Source organism: Coffea eugenioides, chromosome 2 (genome assembly GCF_003713205.1).
Source record: "Coffea eugenioides isolate CCC68of chromosome 2, Ceug_1.0, whole genome shotgun sequence".
Classification (NCBI taxonomy): Eukaryota; Viridiplantae; Streptophyta; class Magnoliopsida; order Gentianales; family Rubiaceae; genus Coffea; species Coffea eugenioides.
Window position 1 is genome coordinate 77,334,844 of NC_040036.1, and position 20,545 is coordinate 77,355,388.

Consider the following 20,545-nt stretch of genomic DNA (forward strand, 5'->3'; position numbering starts at 1 on the left):
AATATAAAAATCATACGGGGTGAATGTGTCATGTACCGTTACGAGTTACTATTTACGTCACTTTGACACTTTAATTCAAACCATGAGAGGGTTATGTATAGTTTTTGAAACCATATGGGGGTTATGTAAAAAACGCTAAACCACAGGGGCGTAAAGTGGAATTTGCTCTCATATATATCTTTAATTTGCTCTCGCGATCCCCTTACTTTTCATCACTTTCTTGATTCTTTTCATCCAAAACAAAAGAAGGGAAAAAAAAATAAAGAAGTTAACATTTAGGTCTAATGCCTACAAGGCACAATATTAGATTGCTTAATGAATATTGCTAACTGATTGTTACAATAAAGATAGCAACCACTTTGAACGTGGTTGGCACAAAACTGCAAGATAATTCGACGGCAGATTTACCACAATTGAAAGTAATGGTTTAGTTTTAACTTTGTTCTCTGAGGCTCTGCATCAAGATTCTTGTTCAGTCATATCGATTTTGGCCACCAGTGAAATGTCGCCTTCTCGACCTGTATAATATATATATTTTTACCTCTACATCCTCCGGTAAATAAATGTCCATACAGTACCAAAAAGGGACCGTAAAACTCTCCCAATTGTTACAGATGCCATACGGGAGACATGAGGACTTCAACATGATCGAGAACAATTGCCAGGTGTGGCCCTAAAGCAATTAAACATATTGGCCGTGAAAATAAGGATAATGATGCGTTTTTTGGTTTCATGCACATTTTTTCGTTTTCTATTAGGTGAAAGACTAAAATGTCTCTATTCTTCAAACGCATACTTTATAGGTCACGAGTGTTTCAGTCTTTACATGCGCGCACGGACACACATACACTAGGGCTCCAAACGAGTCGAGTTGAGTCGACTTTTAGTCTAATCGAGCTGAACCTTGATTTAGTTTTCTCGAACTCGATCTCGTGAGCCGACTCACGAGTTTAATATTTTGAACTCAAGTTCGACTTGTCGAACTCGACTCGAACTTCACTCGAGCCGCTCGCGAGTCGAGATCGAGAGTATATGAATTAGAAGAGTAGAAGTTATTTTCTGTGAAAATGAAATATTTGAACTATTCTCCTTTATGATATAGCTGGATGTAGCTTTCATTTCAAGGACCATTTGTTCGTCTTTCCCAAAATTTTGATCATCAGATGTAATCAGCGATATATGGCTATGGTTATTCTGTTGTTTTGTTAGAATTTGAGAAGGCAGTTAACGCATGTAATGATGCACTCACATAATATCAAAATTTGTATAATATAGCTAAAAGCCCATCCTCCAGATACATATTTTTAAAGACATAAAACTCTGAGCTAGAATTAGACAAGAAAAATAAAACATACTTTTTTCCCAAAACTAGAAGTAGCTTTATTTACAATACTTCTAAAATTACCACCAAACTTACATGCTTTTGTAGAAAAAAAATTTGATATCATGTTTGGATTGCAATTTTTTTGACAATTATTTATTTTTTAACCATCTTTTTACTTCGCCATTCATTGTGTCTCAGACAAAAGTGTTAAGAACTCCCAAGTCCCAAACCTCCCAAACTCTTCTGCAGAACAAGATTACCATCACGCCACCGACAAAAAACAAGAACCTTATCTCAGAGTTTGTTTACTATTCCCATGTCATTATTGTCACTAACGATAGTTGCTTTGACAAAGGCGATCCATCAGCCTGGTCACTAGATAGTGATCCCACAAGAATTTTCTTCCTCCAATAGATAGAAACACTTTTATAGGGTGTTTGGTAAACATTTGGAATTAGGTGTAGAGTTTTTAGTATCAAAAGTATTTTTATTGGAGCGTTTAAAATAACTTTTATCCTACAAAGATAAAAATAAACTTTTAGAATTTTATCATGAATGCTGAACTAAATAAAGTGAAAATTATATTTCAAAAATTCGAAAGTATTTACACATATTGGATTCAGATAATGCATTTAAGCACTCAATAAGTACTTATAATAGAAATTTTATTAAGTGAAATACTTTTCCATAAACTACCACAATTTCCGAATAATACCACATCTAATGATGATAGTAGCTATTCGTCTTTCTTTACCATGATAAGTTTCGAGAAATGATTGGTTGAAAAACTTTATCCGGTAATCTGGTGATTAGGGAAATCATTTTACGCATATCAATTCTATGAAATTTCCTCAAAGAAATATTTAGATCTTGTTTGGATTGTTATTTTCTAGAATTTTTTTTTTAAAATGTAGTGTAGAGATTCGATATGTGTCATGTATTTTGGGGTCCATTCTATTTTTTTTTTAACATAAGTGGGAGGCTTTAAATTCGAAACTTCTTACTTACACTCCCTCCTTCCGAACCATCCAATCCATCCCTCTCCATAGGGTCTATTATAGTTCCCTCTTAAATCCAAAAGATTTTGGATTGCCATTTTTTTCCAAAAATTTTTTTACGCTTTCCATGAATCTATTTTCCAATCACTTGTTTACTTCACTTATATCACATAGTTAGAAAACTTAACCTGACCCGATGGTCAAATTAGTCGACTCGGTGAACTGGTGAATCGAAATAAAACCACCGGTTGAGCCACCAACTTAAAAATTTTATTATTTTTATAATTTAAAATATATTATTATATTGTATAATATGATTATTGTACAACCCTCAGTTGAACCAGTGATCCAGTGACCGATCACCTCTCCGGATTGAGTTTCGAATCGGGTTTAATAACTATGGTATATCAAGTCGTTATAATATATTTTCTTTTATAAAAACTCTAGAAAATAACGATCCAAACAGCCTCTGAAAAAAGAAGATAAAATTTTGCACCTATTTCGGTATGCTGTTAATCCATTGGTGGGTGCACTATATGGGCTCTTCTATTAGTGGGGGCTGGGTGGGATTGACGACACGAGGAGAAATAAGTTACTATGCCCCAAAGCCTACTTGCAAGTCATAAGGAGACACGCGATGAAGTGTAGAACGTTTTTAACTGTGCTTTTAGTCTGAAGTTTTATCATCATGTGCTCGGCGAAATAGTATCCAAAAAGTCAATGGAAACTCAATTAACTTTGTGACAAAGTACATTTAAACCTTTCTCGGCCTTTTGGCTTAATCAAGCGACAAGTACATTTTAACACCATCGAGAAGCTACATACATTGTGTTGTCTTTGAGTGACAAGAATAAATGTCATATTTAGGACAGAAATTACTAGAAGTTGAGAATAAACTGAGCCCCAACAGGGTTAGAGTAACTTTTTGTCTACTTAATGGGAGAGGGCAAGCAATTTGTGCTTGATATGGCCCGCAACTTTCAATGAACATAAAGAAAATTCTGACAAACTCATATACCTCTACGAAGAAAATTAAAAGGACAAGGTCAACAACTTACATACATGAGTTTACCTAACCCTGTGGAAAGAATTGTTTAAAATGTACAGAAGAAAGGATGAATAAGAGCAGAAAGTGTAACATACTGCTGCAAAGCAAAAGCTTGAAAAGGCACTCATTTACAAGAAGACGATGGTTGAACAATACCGTTGATGTAACACATACAGCTAGCTGTTGGGATCCAATTCAAAGTAAATATGTAGGATCGAGGCAGCTGAAACTTTTTCAACATGAATCTTAATCATGACAAATACAATAGAAAGGAAAAGAAACAGATTATGAATTACACGGTAGAAGAAGCTGTTGCTGGAGTGATCTTAATGATGAGTCCGGGGAAAACATCATCAGGGTCCTGAATATGAGGGTTTTGCTCAATGATGAAAGGGTCGCCACACTTGTCACTGATGGTATGAAGCGTTTCTCCCTCTGCAACTACGTAGATTTCATCACAGGCTGGCCCCAGAAGCTGATGATCATATTCTCTGAAGCTGAAAGAAAAGGTGCTGAAGAATAAGATCATCACAAGAAGAACAGCAGAAAAAGACAACGCGGCTGCATGGGCTAGTATGGTTGATCTCGATGTAGTAGTTCTTCTGGGCTTCATTTTTTGAGTATTTTCCATGGAAGCCATCTTGATTGTTGTCGGCGGAAGAAGATTAAAAGGGGAGCAAATGAAGATTAGAGTTTGAGTGCAGTTTGGAAACGTACGTCAGTATTTGACATGGGCGGTTTCCCTAGGGGCCACGATACGATAACGTGACCTGACTTTCCTTGCTGGACGGACCCAACTGCCAAAAATCAACTGAATCAGCTGGCTTGCTACGAATAGCACAATTTCGTTTAGGATTTGATCACGAAACTGCAAAGGTATATATCTTGACCAGTTTCTATGGATACTGGAGTTCAACTTTGAATAGGAGGTGGGTTGAATCTGTCAAAAGTTTCAAGCAGACCTTTTGTCAATAACTTTGAAACAGAAAACTCCTAGAAACTGTACTAATTTAGTCAGGGGATATGAATGCCCAGCAGGCCTTATTGGAAAAGCAACAGTTATTTTTGCACGGTAAAAACTGAAGCATATGGTAAATGTCTTCTTAATCTAAGACGAGATACACTTGGACATCTCTAATACTTCAATGTACGTAATACTTTTGCAAGGAAAATAATACACTTGGATATGTCATCTGCACTTCCATCTTTGTTAATTACACTTTCACTATCATTTTTCTATGAAGATTATATGATAAAATAGATTCTGCGAATGCAAGTAACGAAAAAAATAGATTCTGATAGTGAAATGTGAATATTCCCCCTTTCCCGAAAGTACCTTACACGTGAGATCACAAATTGGGATGCCTCCCACACAAAAAGAAAGCCTGATTTGTTCGCTATTTCGTTACAAGACTGTTAGACAACCTTGGCAAATGATACAGTAAACAAACTAAAATTCCATATATGCGACAATAATTTTAATCCCCAAAAAAGAAAGCCAGCCACCTATGGGCTCTCATGAACATCCAACACTTCCACTTGCATCTCCATGCAGTTTCCAAACAGACAGCTCCCCTGCAGCACCGCCGGTGAAGAACAGGGGGCCACAACCAACTGCAATTGTCTGGACCTCTTCCTGTGCATATATTCTGCCTCTCTCAGCAAAACTGCAAATAGTAAAGAAAATACTGGGTTCATTAACAAGATGAGAGCCAAAAAAAAAAAACAGTATTGATGTTTTCCTACAAATATGATACTCACGATGGCAAGTCGTATAGGCAGACAGAATTATCTTTACACGAGCAAAGCAGGATGGGTTTGTTCTCTGCGTCGTGTATTCCACAGAGCGCAAGTATACCCTGAACCAGAGGAAATCATCACATTTAGGATCTCTTATTAAAAATACAGTTTGATGCTGTTTGCTATGGATGCACCCAAAGCAGAATGTGCTCACATTGTCTTCTTCCACTTCATTGACTACTTCCAAGTCTCCAAATTCAGTTGCTGCCCAGACCTACAAAAAGCACAAAATATACCAACGATCAAAGAATGCAGGTAACAAAAATAAAAGTTTATCATTATTAAATCAAGAAAGTGGGTATTAAGCGGAAAGGCAACAAAACATACCTTCAATCTGTTGTCCAATGAACCAGAGAGCAAAAACTTGTCCCAGCAAAGGACAGACGTGACAAAATTCTTATGTCCATTTAGTATTTGCAGACACTGCAAAGTTTTCAGGTCCCACACCTGAAAGTTAAAAACCATAGAAGTGAATGAGACAAGAAATTGCAACTCTGTAAAGAAGACACCAAACTACGAAATCCTGTGCAGTGTCAGCTACTACAGCCGGTGGCAGCCACAGACATTAAGGATTATTTTCTTTCTTTTGAATTTTTTTCCCTTTTTTTTGGGGGGGGGAGGGGAAGAAGGGTGGGAAACCTACATATTTACAAGACTTAGGAGGACTACGTTCGATTATCAGTGTTGTTTTCTAATTTCTGAAGGGGATGATGGGGTAAAGGGTCGTTCTAATTTTTCTGAACTTGAAAACAACTAAACATCCAATAAGAAACAAAACAAATTTCATAAATCTTCAATCCAGTTGCACCATCAACCCGGTCTAGGTACAAACGTATCACAATACTCTTCAGCTCATCAGTACTATTTTTCTTGAAGATGCCAAGGTTGAAATAACATTTATAAAGCACGAAACCACATGCAAAGATCAGCTAATAAAACGTTATCTACAATAAAAATCAGAGGCAATGAAACAAACGAGAGAAAGGATGAAAAGCACAAATTTCTGGAACTAAAGAGGACTTCAATCATCCAAATATATGAGAAAGGTTATGTTTTAGACTAAGGATAAGGATAGATTAATTTGCATCCATATGTAAAATGTCATTTCAAAAAAGTACCAAGAGATTCAACTAAACAACTACTAATCCTGATAATCCTTAATTAAAGGTACTCTAACAGGGAGAATATCATAAAAGGGGAGCATACTCTTATGCTTTCATCCTTGGAACCTGAGTAGAGGCAATTAGCTCCCACAACAAGCGAGAGCACAGCTAATCTGTGGCCCATTAAAAAAGCCACCGGTTCAGGGGAACAGGACTCTGACGTGGACTTCCACACCAATATGGAACCATCCTGCCACAAACAAATCATTACAAACATAAAAAAACAACACTAACTCTAGTCACTTGGCAATATAAAACTTAGATATACAAATTAAGAAAATGATCAAATCTACAATCTAAGGAACTAATGCTAGCAAAATTAGGAATAACTCAAATAACTGATGGTAGGTACCTGCACTCCACCAAAGAGCATATCTTCACCCACATCCATGGCATGAACTAGGCCATTTGGTCCACTAAGGACTAGCTCAGTCCGACTTTCAATGTTCCATGCCTAGAACAAGAACATTCGCACAATTATCGTACAATACAAGTGAATATACCAAATAATAATTGTGCAGAAACAGCAAATGGTGAAAAGATATATTAAAAATTGATCATGATGGCATAATGGTGAAAAGCTCTCAGACTGTCATACCTTTACAGCATTTTGCAAACCTGCAAATACCCATAGGCCTTCACTTATCAAGCATCCAATTTCACCACCGAGTTCAGCAGTCACAACACACTGCATCAAGAGATAGAATACCAATGAAGCACTCCTTATTTAGGAGAAAGTGAATCAATTTCACAGATGAAGGGACAGAAGCCAACCTGACCAGTGTGGCAATCCCAAACACAGACAGAATTATCCTTACTGCCGGAAAAGAGCTTGTCTGACCCAGAAGGAAGAGCTATGCCAGTAACAGCCTATGCCAAAAGTTTCATAAATTGATTAAAAGCGAAAGATGGAAGATACTTCAGGAAAACAGAAAAGAATAAATTAAAATCCAGAAATAAAATATTCATCAGATAATCACCTTACTGTGCTTCTGTAACTTTGTCAACAGTGAGAACCCAGAGCCTGAGAATAATGAATGCAAATCCTTGCATTTTTCACCATGAACGCAATTACCACTAACCCAATATGGGCATAGTTTTTTCTGGGATTTCTGACAACTTCCACCAACAGAAAAAGCTCTTCTGGAGGTCAAAACATTATTATTTGTCACGTGAACCATTTTACCTTCAGCACCCACACCTTCTGTGGATGAACCTGCTAAAATCTTAGGGTTGGAGAGGTCGGGATTCCTCCAAGTGGATCTAAATTTATTGCTTCTTTGACCATTGGATGATGTCCGAGGGGGTCGCTTTGGTTGTGGTTGTCGTTGTGGGGGCTGGTCTTGTCGTGGTTCCAGTGAATCTACATGGCGAAACCTGCAGGGGTTCCTATTGCACTTCCCAGCAAGCCAAAAACCACAGACTTGATTGTTGCCATAGTGCAGGCTTCCAGAACGATTAAAGACCAATTTTCTTGGCTTCTCAATAGGCCTGCTTTCTGTCTTGATTTCCATGATACTAACACAAAGAATTTGCAGAAACCACAATTACTCACAAAGGCAAAAAGAACTCTTTGGAACATTTAAAAGAAAAAAACTCGTGCTTTCTGGCAAAGAACCTGCCTCAACAATCCAATGCAATAGACCAACTAAAATCCCAAACCACTGATCTTTGATCTCGGATATCCCAAAACTATCCAGGTTGCAGGCAGACTCTATAGCAGAGGCACAAACAAAAAATACCACATAGCTGTAGAAAATCTGAAGCTAAAGCAATCCAATCCTAATTTTCCCCTCTGATCACTAAATTAACCGAGCAGAGTGGAAGAGAATTCAATCGTAGCAGCACCAAAAAATCCAAATAACAGCTAAATCAGACGCCAAAATCGAAGAACTAAATACCGGCCCATATAATAATAAGCAGAACAGATAAAAGGGCCAAAAAGCATTCTGAAAAGTAAGCCCTTGATGAGAACCACTATTCAAACCCATCACTCAGAAACCCTAATTTCCCCAATCTTTGAGGAGAACTCCAGATAATCAAGTCAGTCATCTCTGCAGAATCATCACGGATATTCCAAGAACAATACGACAAAATTCATCCACAATCACGAAACCCTAAACAAGAAAACCCAAAAACTCCAAGGCGGCAATGAGCGAAAATCGGACGCCAAGGCCACAGCAGTGAAGAAAAACGACCCGCTTTCCAAAATAACATCCTTAAAACCAAGGCAAACGGTGCGATGAATACAAACAACGTTTTATGTATCGATTCTTGAAAAAGATAACAGCAAACCTGAGACTGCGAATGCAAAAACTCAAAATGCCCCCTGACAGAATGCGACTCCGCTAAAAACCTTTGCTTCGATCGAAATACATTCATCTCACACCTGCCCTTTCTTTTTTTGGCGCTGTGAAAGAAGTAGGTGGTTCATTTAGGACTCTTTTTCTTTCACACAGGTTAGCGATCAAATTTCTCTCATTCTTATTTTACTTTCTACGGTTCACTTTAGTTTTGCTTGACTTAAGCATTAAAGGCATGAGAATTATGGTGGATTGACAATAAATTTACTAATAAATACTTTATCTATTTATTACTAAATTGACTCATAAAATAAATCTATAATCAGCAATAATTTTAGATGGATGCAGAAGCAAATGAACTAGTTTCCTAAAGATTACTACTTATTTACTTAAAGGCCATATTTGTAAAGAAACTTATTTAACCATCATTTCTTTTCATTTGTCTTCAACTAGAAACAAATGAAACTACTTAAGTTCTTTTCTTTTCTAAACTCCCAACGATTTGAAATGAAGATCGTATCATTTCTCTTCTTTTCTTTGCCTTTCTAACATGTCATTTTTCTTTTTTGCTTTTCTATTCTAAACTCCCAAACTAGCTAGGAAAGAAAGCCTCTCAAGAACATACGGGTTTTGAAATATGGATTGTTTACCTTATTTTTCCGGCCATACCCTAACCTAATTTTTCAAACAAGTTCGAATAACCTAATCATTTTAAAAATTATGCATTATTTATCCTATATTTTTGTTTGGACCAGTTTAATTTTCTTGATTACCCGATTTTTCAATTCTTTTTTAACACCCTGAGTTGGAGGTCTCGAATATGAAATCTCTCACTTACACTCTCTTTTTCGTATCACTTAACCTATCCCTCTTTTTTCTTTGCTTTTCTTGTTTGAGTCCTTTTATTTTCCCGTTTGATTGCCCAATATATATATATATATATGTATATATGTATATGTATATATATATATGAAAAGCAATTCAAAAAATGAAGCAAGCAAATGCATGGTATACCAAACTAACGTATAGGTAACATTTCCTCTCTCAATACGATGCCACCACTTGTACAAGATCTACACTTACTGCCAATAATATATCAATTTAAAAAATACTTAAATCTTTAGAATTTAATGATAATCCTATATTTTTTATTTCGTTCATCGAAACTAGGGGTGGCAATTTTCGACACGACCTGAAAACACGACACGAACCTAACACGAAATTAATGGGTTTGGGTTGAGGTTTCGGGAATTCGGGTCAGAATCGGGTTGGACCCGATGAACCCGAAAAGAAAACAGGTCGATTTCGGGTCAACCCGTGGTGACCTGATATGACCCGATATGACCCGTTTACGAATTAAAAATAATTTAATAAACATAAAAATAATTTTATCTAACTAAACTAAGTTATTCTTTTTTTCAAAGGCATTAATTACTTAATCCTAAATGAATTTATTTAATTTGTGTGAAGTTGAAATTATTATATTTGGACAAATAATATATTATATTATTTTTTACTTTTATATTGTTTTAATTTATTTTATATTTTGTTTGGAATAAAACACTTTTACGGTGTTTAATTTATTTTAGATTTGGTTTGGAATTATTTATTTAAATTTTTATTACTTGATTATGTAATTAGTTTTGTGAGAAATTGATTTTATTAGAAATTACAGTGATAAATTAATAAATTAAAATTAAGTTTCGGGTCATTTCGGGTCGACCCACCAACCCGTCAACCTGAAATTTTCGGGTTCGGGTCAGCATACCTGACCCGTCACGGGTTGGCGGATCGGGTTCGGGTCAACAGATTTTCTGACGGGTTGACCCGAACCCGACCCGCCAACCTGATTTGGACCCGAATTGCCACCCCTAATCGAAACGATGATTTTATTCATGGCGACCAAAAATACAGATTATAAGGGTAGAAATTGATCAATTTTATTTTTTTGTAGTAATAGCACTGCACCCAGTTCTATTTTCATTTGGATTGTAAGTTTAATAGTAAACAACTTATGCTAGTCTGGTAAGTTGGATGCATTTTTGTTGGTTTAATATCTGGATGTAGCATCATCATTAAAGGGAAAAAGAAAGACCCACTGGTGATAAGTTCGACAACTTAATCGAAAAGATAATATCTTACACTTGATAGATAAAAGGATGTCTCCATGTTTTTTACATATTCAGTCTCTCCGAAAGAGAGTGTTCTTATCAATCCCCTCCTAAAGCTACAAGTGAAAGCTCTATTACAGTTCCAGGAGAGGCTTTCACGACGATTTAGCCTCCTCTGCAGATGACCCTCCAAGCAGCTTCCAAACAGATAACTGTCCTGTAGCATCACCAGTGAAAAACAGGTCACCACAACCTACGGCAATGGCCTCAACTTCTCTCTTAGCAAATACTCTGCCTCTTTCAGAAAATCTGTAGAAGTTCAAAACAATGAATCCATTTATCAGATGAAGGAACATCAACAAAATCTTTCCACCCAAAAAAAACAAATAAATCAAGAATCTATGATCGTGACACACTCACGATGGCAGGTCGTATAGGCGAACGGTATTGTCTTTGCATGAAACAAGCAGGATGTGCTTGGACTGTGAATCTTCTATTCCACTAAGAGCAAGAATACCACTTTCTTCCTTAAATTCATAAACTACTTGCACATCTCCACTTTCAGTTGCTGCCCACACCTTTAATGTATTATCCAATGATCCGGATAAGAGATAGCAGTCCCAACAAATGAGAGAGGTCACAAAATTAGTATGACCACTTAGTGTCTGCAGACACTGCAAGGTTTTTAGGTCCCACATCTGAAAGTTGAACATGAAATTCGAGATTAAAATTCAATGAGCCCAACAATTCTATAATTCAGAAACGCAGGAATTAACTTCAAAATCTTGTGTATCATGATACGTACTCTTATTGTTTCATCCTTGGACCCTGAGTAGAGCCTACCAGCTCCCACAACAAGGGATAGAACAGCGAGCTTGTGGCCCTTTAGAGTCGCCACAAGTTCTGGGCAACTGGACTCTGAACTGAACTTCCAAGCCAATATGGAACCATCCTGCCACCAAGAAGTTGACAAGCATTTAAAATTCAGTAGTGAACAACAATTAAGTCGAGAACTCGTCATTACTAGAAGCAAAAAACTACTGAACAACAGATTGTTCAAATATGATAGTATACGTATATACCTGTGCACCACCAAAGAGCATATCACCACCCACAACCAAGGCCTTAACTAGGCCAACTGGTCCCCTAAGGAGAAGCTCTGTCTGGGTCTGGATGTTCCATGCCATCACAGCATTCTGCAGACCCACAAACACCCATGGACCTTCACTGATCAAGCATCCAATCTCCCCACCAGGTTTAACAATACCAACACACTGGCCAGTGTTGCAATCCCAAAGGCACACAGATTCATCCTTGCTGCCAGAAAAGAGCTTGTCAGAACCGCATGGAAGGGCAACACCAGTAACAGCCTTATTGTGCCTTTCCAACTTCGTCAACAAGGCCAACCCAGAGCCAGAAAACCATGAGTGCAGATCCTTGCATTTATCGCCATGAACACAATTTCCCGTAACCCAATACTGGCATAGCTTTTGCTGAGCCCTCTGACCCGAATGACCACAATTAACATCAGAGGTCACCACTCCAGGGGATGAAACTTTCACATTCATAGGAGAAGAAACTTTCACATTCTTGGAGGCAGAGATGTTGGGGTTCCTCCAAGTTGTTTTAATTTTGTTCCCATAATTAGCATTTGGGTCATCTGATTGCTGAGGTTGTGGCTGTGGGTTTGGTGAATGTGAGTGAAGAAACCTACACGGGTTCCTGTTGCACTGTCCAGCAAGCCAGAATTTACAGACTTGATTCTTGACATAGAGGTGCTGCGACTGCTGTCCTTCAAGTCGATCAAAAACTGGTCTGTTTGTCCTCCCATAGCCTCCCGTCTCGATATCCATCATTCTAAATCAAAAAAATCTGAAGAGAACGACGATCACCCACCAAGTATTAATAACTCCATCCAAATTCAAATTCCTAAATTTCAAGAACCAATGACTAAAACAACTAAATCCCATATCAAGTTTCATCCTTGATCTCTGATTCTCATGTAGAACCCGAACTTGCATGCGGATGCACAAAATAAATTCTTTAGCTTAAAGAGCTTAAAAGAACCAAAACTCGCCTCTGACCAATTATCCAACAAAAGAAATCCACCTTCACAGTACCAAAACTCCACCATCGGCTGATTAGATACTAAAGAGATAAAGAGAAAGCTACACAGATTGATGGAAAGGCGAGGCGGATCCTCGCTCCCAAATTTATGCCCTTTGATGGAAGCCTCAATTCAATTCCAACCGTCAAAACCCCCGATTTCCCCAGTCAATTAGACTCCGTGTAAGCTAAACCGTTGTGCCCAAAAAAATCAGCAAGAAAAATAAACGAAGCAAAAAAATTTTTTTTTTTTGTTTTGAAAAAGGCCAATATTTATATACAATCACGAAACCCTAAACAGTAAAAGTTGGAAAAGCACAGAAATCCACAGCGGACAAGCGGGAAAATCCGATGCAATCGAAGTCGAAGCATAGCAGATCCATTCCCGAAGTCCCATTGGCGCCGATTAAATAATCAGAAAACGAAAATTATGCAAACCTAAAAGCCAAACTGAGCAGAAGGATGTATTGAAGAACGTTTAAATTCGCGCGAGAGATAGCAAACCTGTCTGGATACGATATATTGCAATTATGCGGCGAACTCGACACTGCACAAAAACCTATCTTTCTTCAGCCGGAGACGCCCAAATCGACCCTAAATCTTAATATTGAGAAAATATATATATATCTTCAGAGAGAGAAATAGGACAGAGCGATGTGAAAACAGAGGTAATAACAAGCGGTGATTTCTAGCCTTGTATATTTATAGGCGATTGGTTGTTTCCTAAATTTGACTTCTCAAGTCCGTATCTTTAAGAATTCCAACGCATCTCGGCACTCGGTAGTCGATGTCTCCTAGGATTAGGACTTCTGTATTTTCTTTTTTTCTTTCAAGTAAATTCTAGGAAGTTTGGGTCTGTTTGGAATCTGTTTTTTAGGAGTTTGTTTAAAATTTTACTGTAATATACAGTAGAAATTTTTGTACGGTAAAAATTTTTTTTTCCTTTTGTTTTCTTTTTTTTCTTTCTTTTTTTCTTTTCTCTTTCTTTTTCTTTCTTTTTCTTTTTCTTTTCTTTCTTCTTCTTCTTCCGTTACCTCCGCCATCCCCTTTTCTTTTTTTTCTTTCTTTTTCTCTTTCTCTTTCTTTTTCTTTTTCTTTTTCTTTCTTTCCTTTTTCTTTTCTTCTTCTTCTTCTTCTTCCTCCCCGTTACCTCCGCCACCCCCTTTTCTTTTTTTTCTTTCTTTTTCTCTTTCTCTTTCTCTTTCTTTTTCTTTTTCTTTCTTTCCTTTTTCTTTTCTTCTTCTTCTTCTTCTTCCTTTACCTCCGCCACCCCAGCAGCAGTCACTCCACCAGCAAGCCACTCCTCTGCCCAGCCTATCCCTCTGCCCCGCCACCCTCTCTGCCCGCCTTCTCCCTCTCCCCGTCACCCCCCTTCCCCCTCTGCCCCGCCTTTCCCACCCCCCGCCTCCCCTGTTCCCCTTCCCGCTTCTCACCATCTTTCTTTTCTTTCTTTTTTTTTCACAGAGAGGGGGGGAGGAAATGGGGGAAACGCAGAGACAAAAAAAAAAAGACAAGATGGGAGGATGGCAGGGCAGGAAGAGGGGGAGAGGGAAAAAAAGGGGGAAAAAAAAAGAAGACCGGCACCGGCACCGGCACCGGAAATTGGCGCCGGAGCCGGTGACGGAGGTGGTGGTGGGGGAGGAAGGAGAAGAAAAGGGGAAGGGAATTTTTTTTTGTTGTGTTTTGGATATTTTAAGTGTGTAGATAAAAAACTTTGAAAAGTTTTTTGAAATTCCTGTAGCAAAAGTTGTTAAAAAATTAGTAGTCTATTTTTTTTTTTTTTGGGTAGAATAGCTTTCCAAAATTTAAGAGGGGGCAGAGAGGAGGTGAGGTGGGGGAGGAGTTGGGGCCGGCGAATGTAATGTGGTAGAGTCATATCACCTTTTTTTTTAATTTTAGGGATAATTTCAAAAACCTCTCCAGAGATTTTTTACAATTTCACTTAGCTTTTCTGAGGTTTGAAAAATTATACATACATCATTTAAATGATAATATTACCGTTAAATATTTTAATAAAATTCCCTTACTTGATATGCTTATACTTAGAATGATTTTAAAACTATTTTTTCATTCTTTTTCCTTTTTATTCTTTTTTATGTTAATTTTTTGCTAATAAAATTATAAAATTACCATTACTATCTCTAATTTCTATTATAATCAAATATCGAATTAATGATTTTTTTGACGTGCTAACTTTATACTTAATTCAATGTTTTTTGCTAATCTTTGTTTTCTATTTTTTGGTATTAAAATTAACAATAAATCAAAAAGAAATTGTCCAAAATCACTAATAAATTATGATAATCTCACTATTCAAAAAATTTATAAACTCTGAATCAATTATTTCAACATTTTATTTTTTATCTTATAAATCAAAATTTATAATAAAATATCATTAAAAATATCCTATCATAGTGATAAAATTATTATTATAATTATTTATCAAATAGTAAATATGGACATGAAAAGATCGGTACCTTTCCCTTATAATTACATTAGATAATCTTATAATTCTATAGGGAAGTAAATTAAAACTCATTACACAAAGGCATATTTGGGTATTCATTTAAAAATTTGATCAAGCCAATATTATTTTAAAGCTTTGTTACTAAGATTATCAAATCAAGGAAGGTATGTGTAATTTTTAAATTTCAGGGGAGTTCAATGAAATTGTCAGACACCTCAGGGATAGGTTTCTGAAATTATCCCTTAATTTTATCGCATTAATATCATAATGGGAGGAAATGGGATAAAATTTTAAAATTTGGCCTCCACGTACTCTTTTTTTCCCCCTTTTCCCTTTTAGTTTTCTTTTTTATAGTGCCGCTCGTTGGAGCAATTTTATTTTTCTCTTTTAAGTTAAGATAAAAATATTTATACACAATTTTTAGCTCCTTGCACCCTTTAATATTTTATAAGTCAAACAACAAGCAAGTAACATACAATAGAAGTGTATAAGAAACTCAAAAACTAGTAGTATTTTACATCATTCTCAAGTTAAATACTAGTAGTATTTTTTAGCGTGTTTTTTTTTTGTCAATTTTAAGCAGCAAATACACATGGTTACCTAAGGTAATTCCACCAACATACTCAAAAGGCAATTGCTGACTATTTTTTTTTTGTCAATTTTTTAGCGTGTTAGTATTTGCCTTTTCTTTTTTTTTTTTTTTTTTTTTTTGATAATTTTCTTTTATTTCTTTTAAATTACCTTTCTACCTAATGTCACTACTTATCCGGAAAGGAAACATGTGCTTTTGGCATTCAGAAACTTCAGTTTGATAATGGAACAGTTCCTTCCATGCATTGGATTTCAAATTAACAAGTCCAATACGTCTCCACGACCAACAAAGCTGATATATACACCCGGCAAAACCGACACACAGTACACTCAAAAGCATGCGTTTTGCCGTAGGATTACACAAGTAGAAGACAATGTGGCAACCTCAAACTCCAAACAATTAATGTTAGCCCAAAAACAGTACTATCAAGGAAATTAAGAGTGCTCAATTTGGCAGAGTAAACATGAGATGTCAGATGTCTTAGCACAAGAGGGGAAAAAAAATGAAACAACCTTCCCTGCACAATCATATGTTGAGCACATTATGCTATATATATCAACAGATTCAAAAAAAATAATTCCCTAACTCAACAAGTGCACCCACTCTCCCTGAGAATTGAACAAAATTGTAATGTCGTCTCAATAAGAACCAAAGAAGAATTACTGGCTCCAGTTCTCAGCCCAGATAAACTGTTTTGACACGTATTGCTAGCTGATGAAACACTTTTTAACTTACGGTGGAGAAATCTAGCAGTTATGCCTGAATCCTAGAAGGTATCCCCACCGCGGTTTCCATTCTCGAGTACCAATCACCGATACGCGTGTGCTCTACCATGTCTTTCCCAGACCTGAGGTAGCGGATGGGTCTCAGTACACCAAACACAGCCAGATCAGCTAAATTGGGTTTTGCCCCACCTATGGAATTTACAGTGGTCAGTGATTTTGTTTGCAGGTTGTATCTGGCATTGGTCACCAAAAAACATTGTAGCAAGCGGACAAACCTAAAAAGTCGCGGCCATTCAATGCATCAACCCATGTCTCGGCAGCTTCATACAAGGCTGCACGTTCATCACTTATATTATATTTTTTCTTTAATTTCTTGGACACAAAATACATTGCTGCAGCTCCAGCATACTTTGCTGCTACTCTCTCGGTAAAACTAAAGTTACCTAGACAAAGTAAGCAGTATAAGCACAAAGAAAGGATATACGTGGTCAGGATAAAAAAAGACTAAACAAGCAAATAATACAGAAGCAATTCAGCAAAAACAAGGATAGCATACAATTACTTGATGCTAGCAACAGAGCCATTTTAAGACAATAAAAATTTCTGTCAAAGTATGAATGGAACAGTAAATCCTTCTTGCATGTGGTTCTGAACAACCCAATTCATGTCAAAAGTAAAAGACTAAAGTTTGCCTTACCTTACCAATCTTGTGATGTACTATTTCATCATTTATAACAAATACTCTCTTCCTGACAATTTTTAGATTCTTTTGCTAGTACCATTAAATTCAATGTCCATCTTGCTCTAACTGAAACGCAGATTAAAAATAACTTGATAACAATATCCTTAGTGTCCTAAACAAAGAGCAAGCAATTAAAAGCCCCGAACAGAATTTCACAATTTACCATTACCAGTTTCATGGATAAAGATGAAAGTCATGTACAGGATATTTCTATTATTGTATGTTAGTTTATCCATAGAAAAACCAAATTTAATAAAACTAATTATTAAGACTCATTTAAAATATCTATGTGAAGCAGGACTCAAATGGTTCAGTGAACACAGAACAGATATAATGGCCAAAAAGGAGAAATGGTTTATCAGTATTTCATTTTGAGATACTGCAGCTAATTGGTACAATCGAATTCTAGAAGACTTGCACCTTGCTACATAGCAACAGGATGCAAAAACCAAGAAGAAAGGTGCTGAAGTTAAATAGCCAGTTACATCGATGCCATAAATCCTACATCAGAGAAACCCGTCCGATCAGATAAAAGCTACATATGATTTCAATACAATACTTAATAAACGTCCACTACAACATGATCCAAGAACACGCAAGTTGGAGGCCTAATATCATTGGACCAGTACAGGTTGATGTATTGTCATCTGTCCAGTGAAAGATAGGACCATTCATTTCAAGCATTTACATTGTGCATGTCATGCTTGGTGAACAATTTCATGGCTTTTCATAGACAAGTGAACATAATTGCACATGCTACTTCAATAAGAGAACAAGCCTATTACTTTTCATGAGAGAATTAAACCGAAGTTAAGTTTCTTTCCCTTCAATAGTTTTTGCATTTTCAGAACAGAAGCCCTCCATGGAGGTGACAAAAGAAACAAATATCTGATAAAAAGGAGGGCTCTTATCTGCTTACTCTACTTTCAGTCATAGAAAATCGTGTGACTAACAAACTATCTTTTAGAAAACTGATACTAATCTTACCATGACTGGTAATGTACTCGAATGACTCAAGGGCCTCTGAAGTATTCCGATATATATTTGGTGACAACATATGCACCAAGTGGTTATCCACCCACCTACAGGGATCCAATTGCATAAATGACATCAGATCTTCAAGCAAAAAGGTATGAAATTAAAACAGTTTTAAGATATATAAAGAGAAACACAAGAACATTTCTATTGTACTGCAAAGCTCAACTCATTAGCTGGTGGGCATTAAACAGTTCAGCCAAATTATCTGATTTCACAAGAAGTAGCATGTCTGAAGAGTAGCAAAAAGCAAGTTCTGAGAACTGCATCCACCTAAGTCAAAAGAACCCTTACTCGCGCCACTTCTTCTCTTCATCATCAGCCTCTGGACTTGGTTTGACAGGTACATTAGGATGAGTTTTCTGGAACAATTTATCAATAATAGCTGCATACAAAGAGATCTTATTCAAAAATTTTGAACTACTGAGTAAACAACAGAGAGATATTAAGATTAAAGCTCTAAAGACCTGATGAATCAACCATCTGTTCACCATCTACCATAAGTATAGGCACTTTCTTGTAAGCGGACCATTTGATTTCCTTTTTGCTGAGAGGATTTACTTCCACGATTTTGTAAGGAATATCATAGTAGTCGAGAAATGCTGCAATAACAGAATGCAAGAAAGCATCAGAATAGCAAAGCAGCGACTAAGTGCAAAACACACATAGCTACGCAAAAGTAGCTAATGAAAGAAATTCTCAACTAACTTTCAGAAAGCAAAATATAGATTTATACCCTGACGCTTCTCAAAGTTTGTTCATACTTTAGGCACTTGGTAGAACGAAATCAAAGTGTAACTCCTAATACAGCGGGTCAAACAACCAGAGCTGCCTGATCCAGGCTCCAATAATTTCATAAAACTATTGTGGAATACCCAGCTATTAGAGTAGATTTCCAAGTCAATCAAACGATCAAGTATCCTCTCATAGGTATCCACAGTCAAATCGGTCATAGATTATTCATTGCCAGACACTTGAGCACCTCCATCAAATTCTGAACAACACCATCAAATATATATACTCACCCAATTCACATTCTGAACAACACCATCAAATTCATTGAATGCACAACAACACTCTTTTATTCCAGTTTTTCCCATAATGAAATCAGAATTCGTAAGGGGCAAGGGTGCAAAATCTTGTTCAAAGACAAGGAAAATAGTCCCTTAACCATTCGGTTGATTGGATTCTAGATTCTGTAATATTTCTTTACCAACAAAAGTTTCATAAAGTTCATGGCGGATCACCAGAATTGGTGCAAATCCAGTACAAAAAAGCTTAAATCAAAATCAATAACTAAAAACACATCATTTCATTTTTATTCTATCAAAACTGCTATTTTTAGAATACAACATCTTAAACCCATAACATAAACCCTAAACTTTTTGTTTTTTTGGTTCTGAAGAAAAAAAAATAGAGAAGCAGTAAAGGCATCACCTTTAACCTTATTACAAAAGGGGCAAGCTTCATACTGATAAAGAACGACGTCATCAGGGCGAACATCGGGCGGCAACGGTTCTTTAGCATAAACCTCTTGGGTTAACGACGAAGCCGCCACCGAGAAAACAACGGCTCCAGCAACGGCGAAACCGGAATTCAGAGCCGTATCAGAATAATTACCAAAAAACCAGCGAGATTTTGCATTGGAATATGAATTGTTGTTGCTGGTAGTACTACTATACAGAGCAACTTGAGCAAATTGGTGGCTGGCTGTGGCGCTTGTAGATGCCGCCGGGGACACCGCGGCAACGCCCCCTGCGGCTCTGAAGACGGCGGCTAGTCCACTGAAATTAACCCTCCTCATCTTTTGGATGGAAGTGAATCTTGCAGTTCACGACGACTCAGATTTCCACAGAATGTCTGGATTCTGGAAACTGAAAGGAGGGGAGGAGCAGTGGAATAGAAGCATGTAACTTGCCTAGCTATTTGCGTAATTTTCTTGCTTTTTTTTTGGATTATATTTTTAGTATGGAAAATGTCAAGATACAAGATTTGCCTTTTTTTTTTAGTTGAAAACTTTTTTTTTTTTTTTGATAGATATGGATTCCATCCTCAAAACTTCTGGATTTGTTATCTTATGGAAATGTTTGGAAAACAGAAAATAGGAAATATTTAACGCTCTAATGGTAGC

At 36.8% G+C, this 20,545-nt stretch overlaps 3 protein-coding genes across 7 annotated transcripts; all 3 read right to left on the reverse strand.

Annotated features, from left to right (window-relative positions):
* Positions 1 to 3,662: 3,662 nt before the first annotated feature.
* Positions 3,663 to 4,010, reverse strand: LOC113760325. Its single transcript, XM_027302878.1, has one exon. The coding sequence runs from the start codon at positions 4,008 to 4,010 to the stop codon at positions 3,663 to 3,665; it is 348 nt and encodes a 115-aa protein (XP_027158679.1).
* A 631-nt stretch (positions 4,011 to 4,641) lies between these two features.
* LOC113757118 (zinc finger CCCH domain-containing protein 48-like) lies at positions 4,642 to 13,629 on the reverse strand. Of its 5 annotated transcripts, XM_027300526.1 has the most exons (10): positions 8,629 to 8,728; positions 7,314 to 7,851; positions 7,108 to 7,203; positions 6,932 to 7,021; positions 6,686 to 6,787; positions 6,377 to 6,523; positions 5,498 to 5,617; positions 5,325 to 5,384; positions 5,132 to 5,229; positions 4,642 to 5,037 (listed from the first exon to the last, which is right to left on the reverse strand). In XM_027300526.1, the coding sequence occupies exons 2-10, from the start codon at positions 7,845 to 7,847 to the stop codon at positions 4,887 to 4,889; spliced, it is 1,398 nt and encodes a 465-aa protein (XP_027156327.1). In that variant the 5' UTR covers positions 7,848 to 7,851; positions 8,629 to 8,728; the 3' UTR covers positions 4,642 to 4,886. The 5 variants fall into 5 exon arrangements, with proteins under 5 accessions (XP_027156327.1, XP_027156351.1, XP_027156345.1 ...); XM_027300550.1 differs by lacking the exons at positions 6,686 to 6,787; positions 6,932 to 7,021; positions 7,108 to 7,203; positions 7,314 to 7,851; positions 8,629 to 8,728 and adding an exon at positions 11,830 to 13,629; XM_027300538.1 differs by lacking the exons at positions 4,642 to 5,037; positions 5,132 to 5,229; positions 5,325 to 5,384; ... (5 more) ...; positions 7,314 to 7,851; positions 8,629 to 8,728 and adding exons at positions 10,736 to 11,056; positions 11,168 to 11,445; positions 11,553 to 11,699; positions 11,830 to 12,619; positions 13,358 to 13,610.
* A 2,682-nt stretch (positions 13,630 to 16,311) lies between these two features.
* LOC113761819 (prostaglandin E synthase 2-like) lies at positions 16,312 to 20,339 on the reverse strand. The gene is made up of 6 exons (XM_027304964.1): positions 19,852 to 20,339; positions 18,882 to 19,016; positions 18,709 to 18,799; positions 18,367 to 18,461; positions 16,913 to 17,080; positions 16,312 to 16,826 (listed from the first exon to the last, which is right to left on the reverse strand). The coding sequence occupies exons 1-6, from the start codon at positions 20,216 to 20,218 to the stop codon at positions 16,666 to 16,668; spliced, it is 1,017 nt and encodes a 338-aa protein (XP_027160765.1). The 5' UTR covers positions 20,219 to 20,339; the 3' UTR covers positions 16,312 to 16,665.
* Between the last annotated feature and the right edge of the window lie 206 nt (positions 20,340 to 20,545).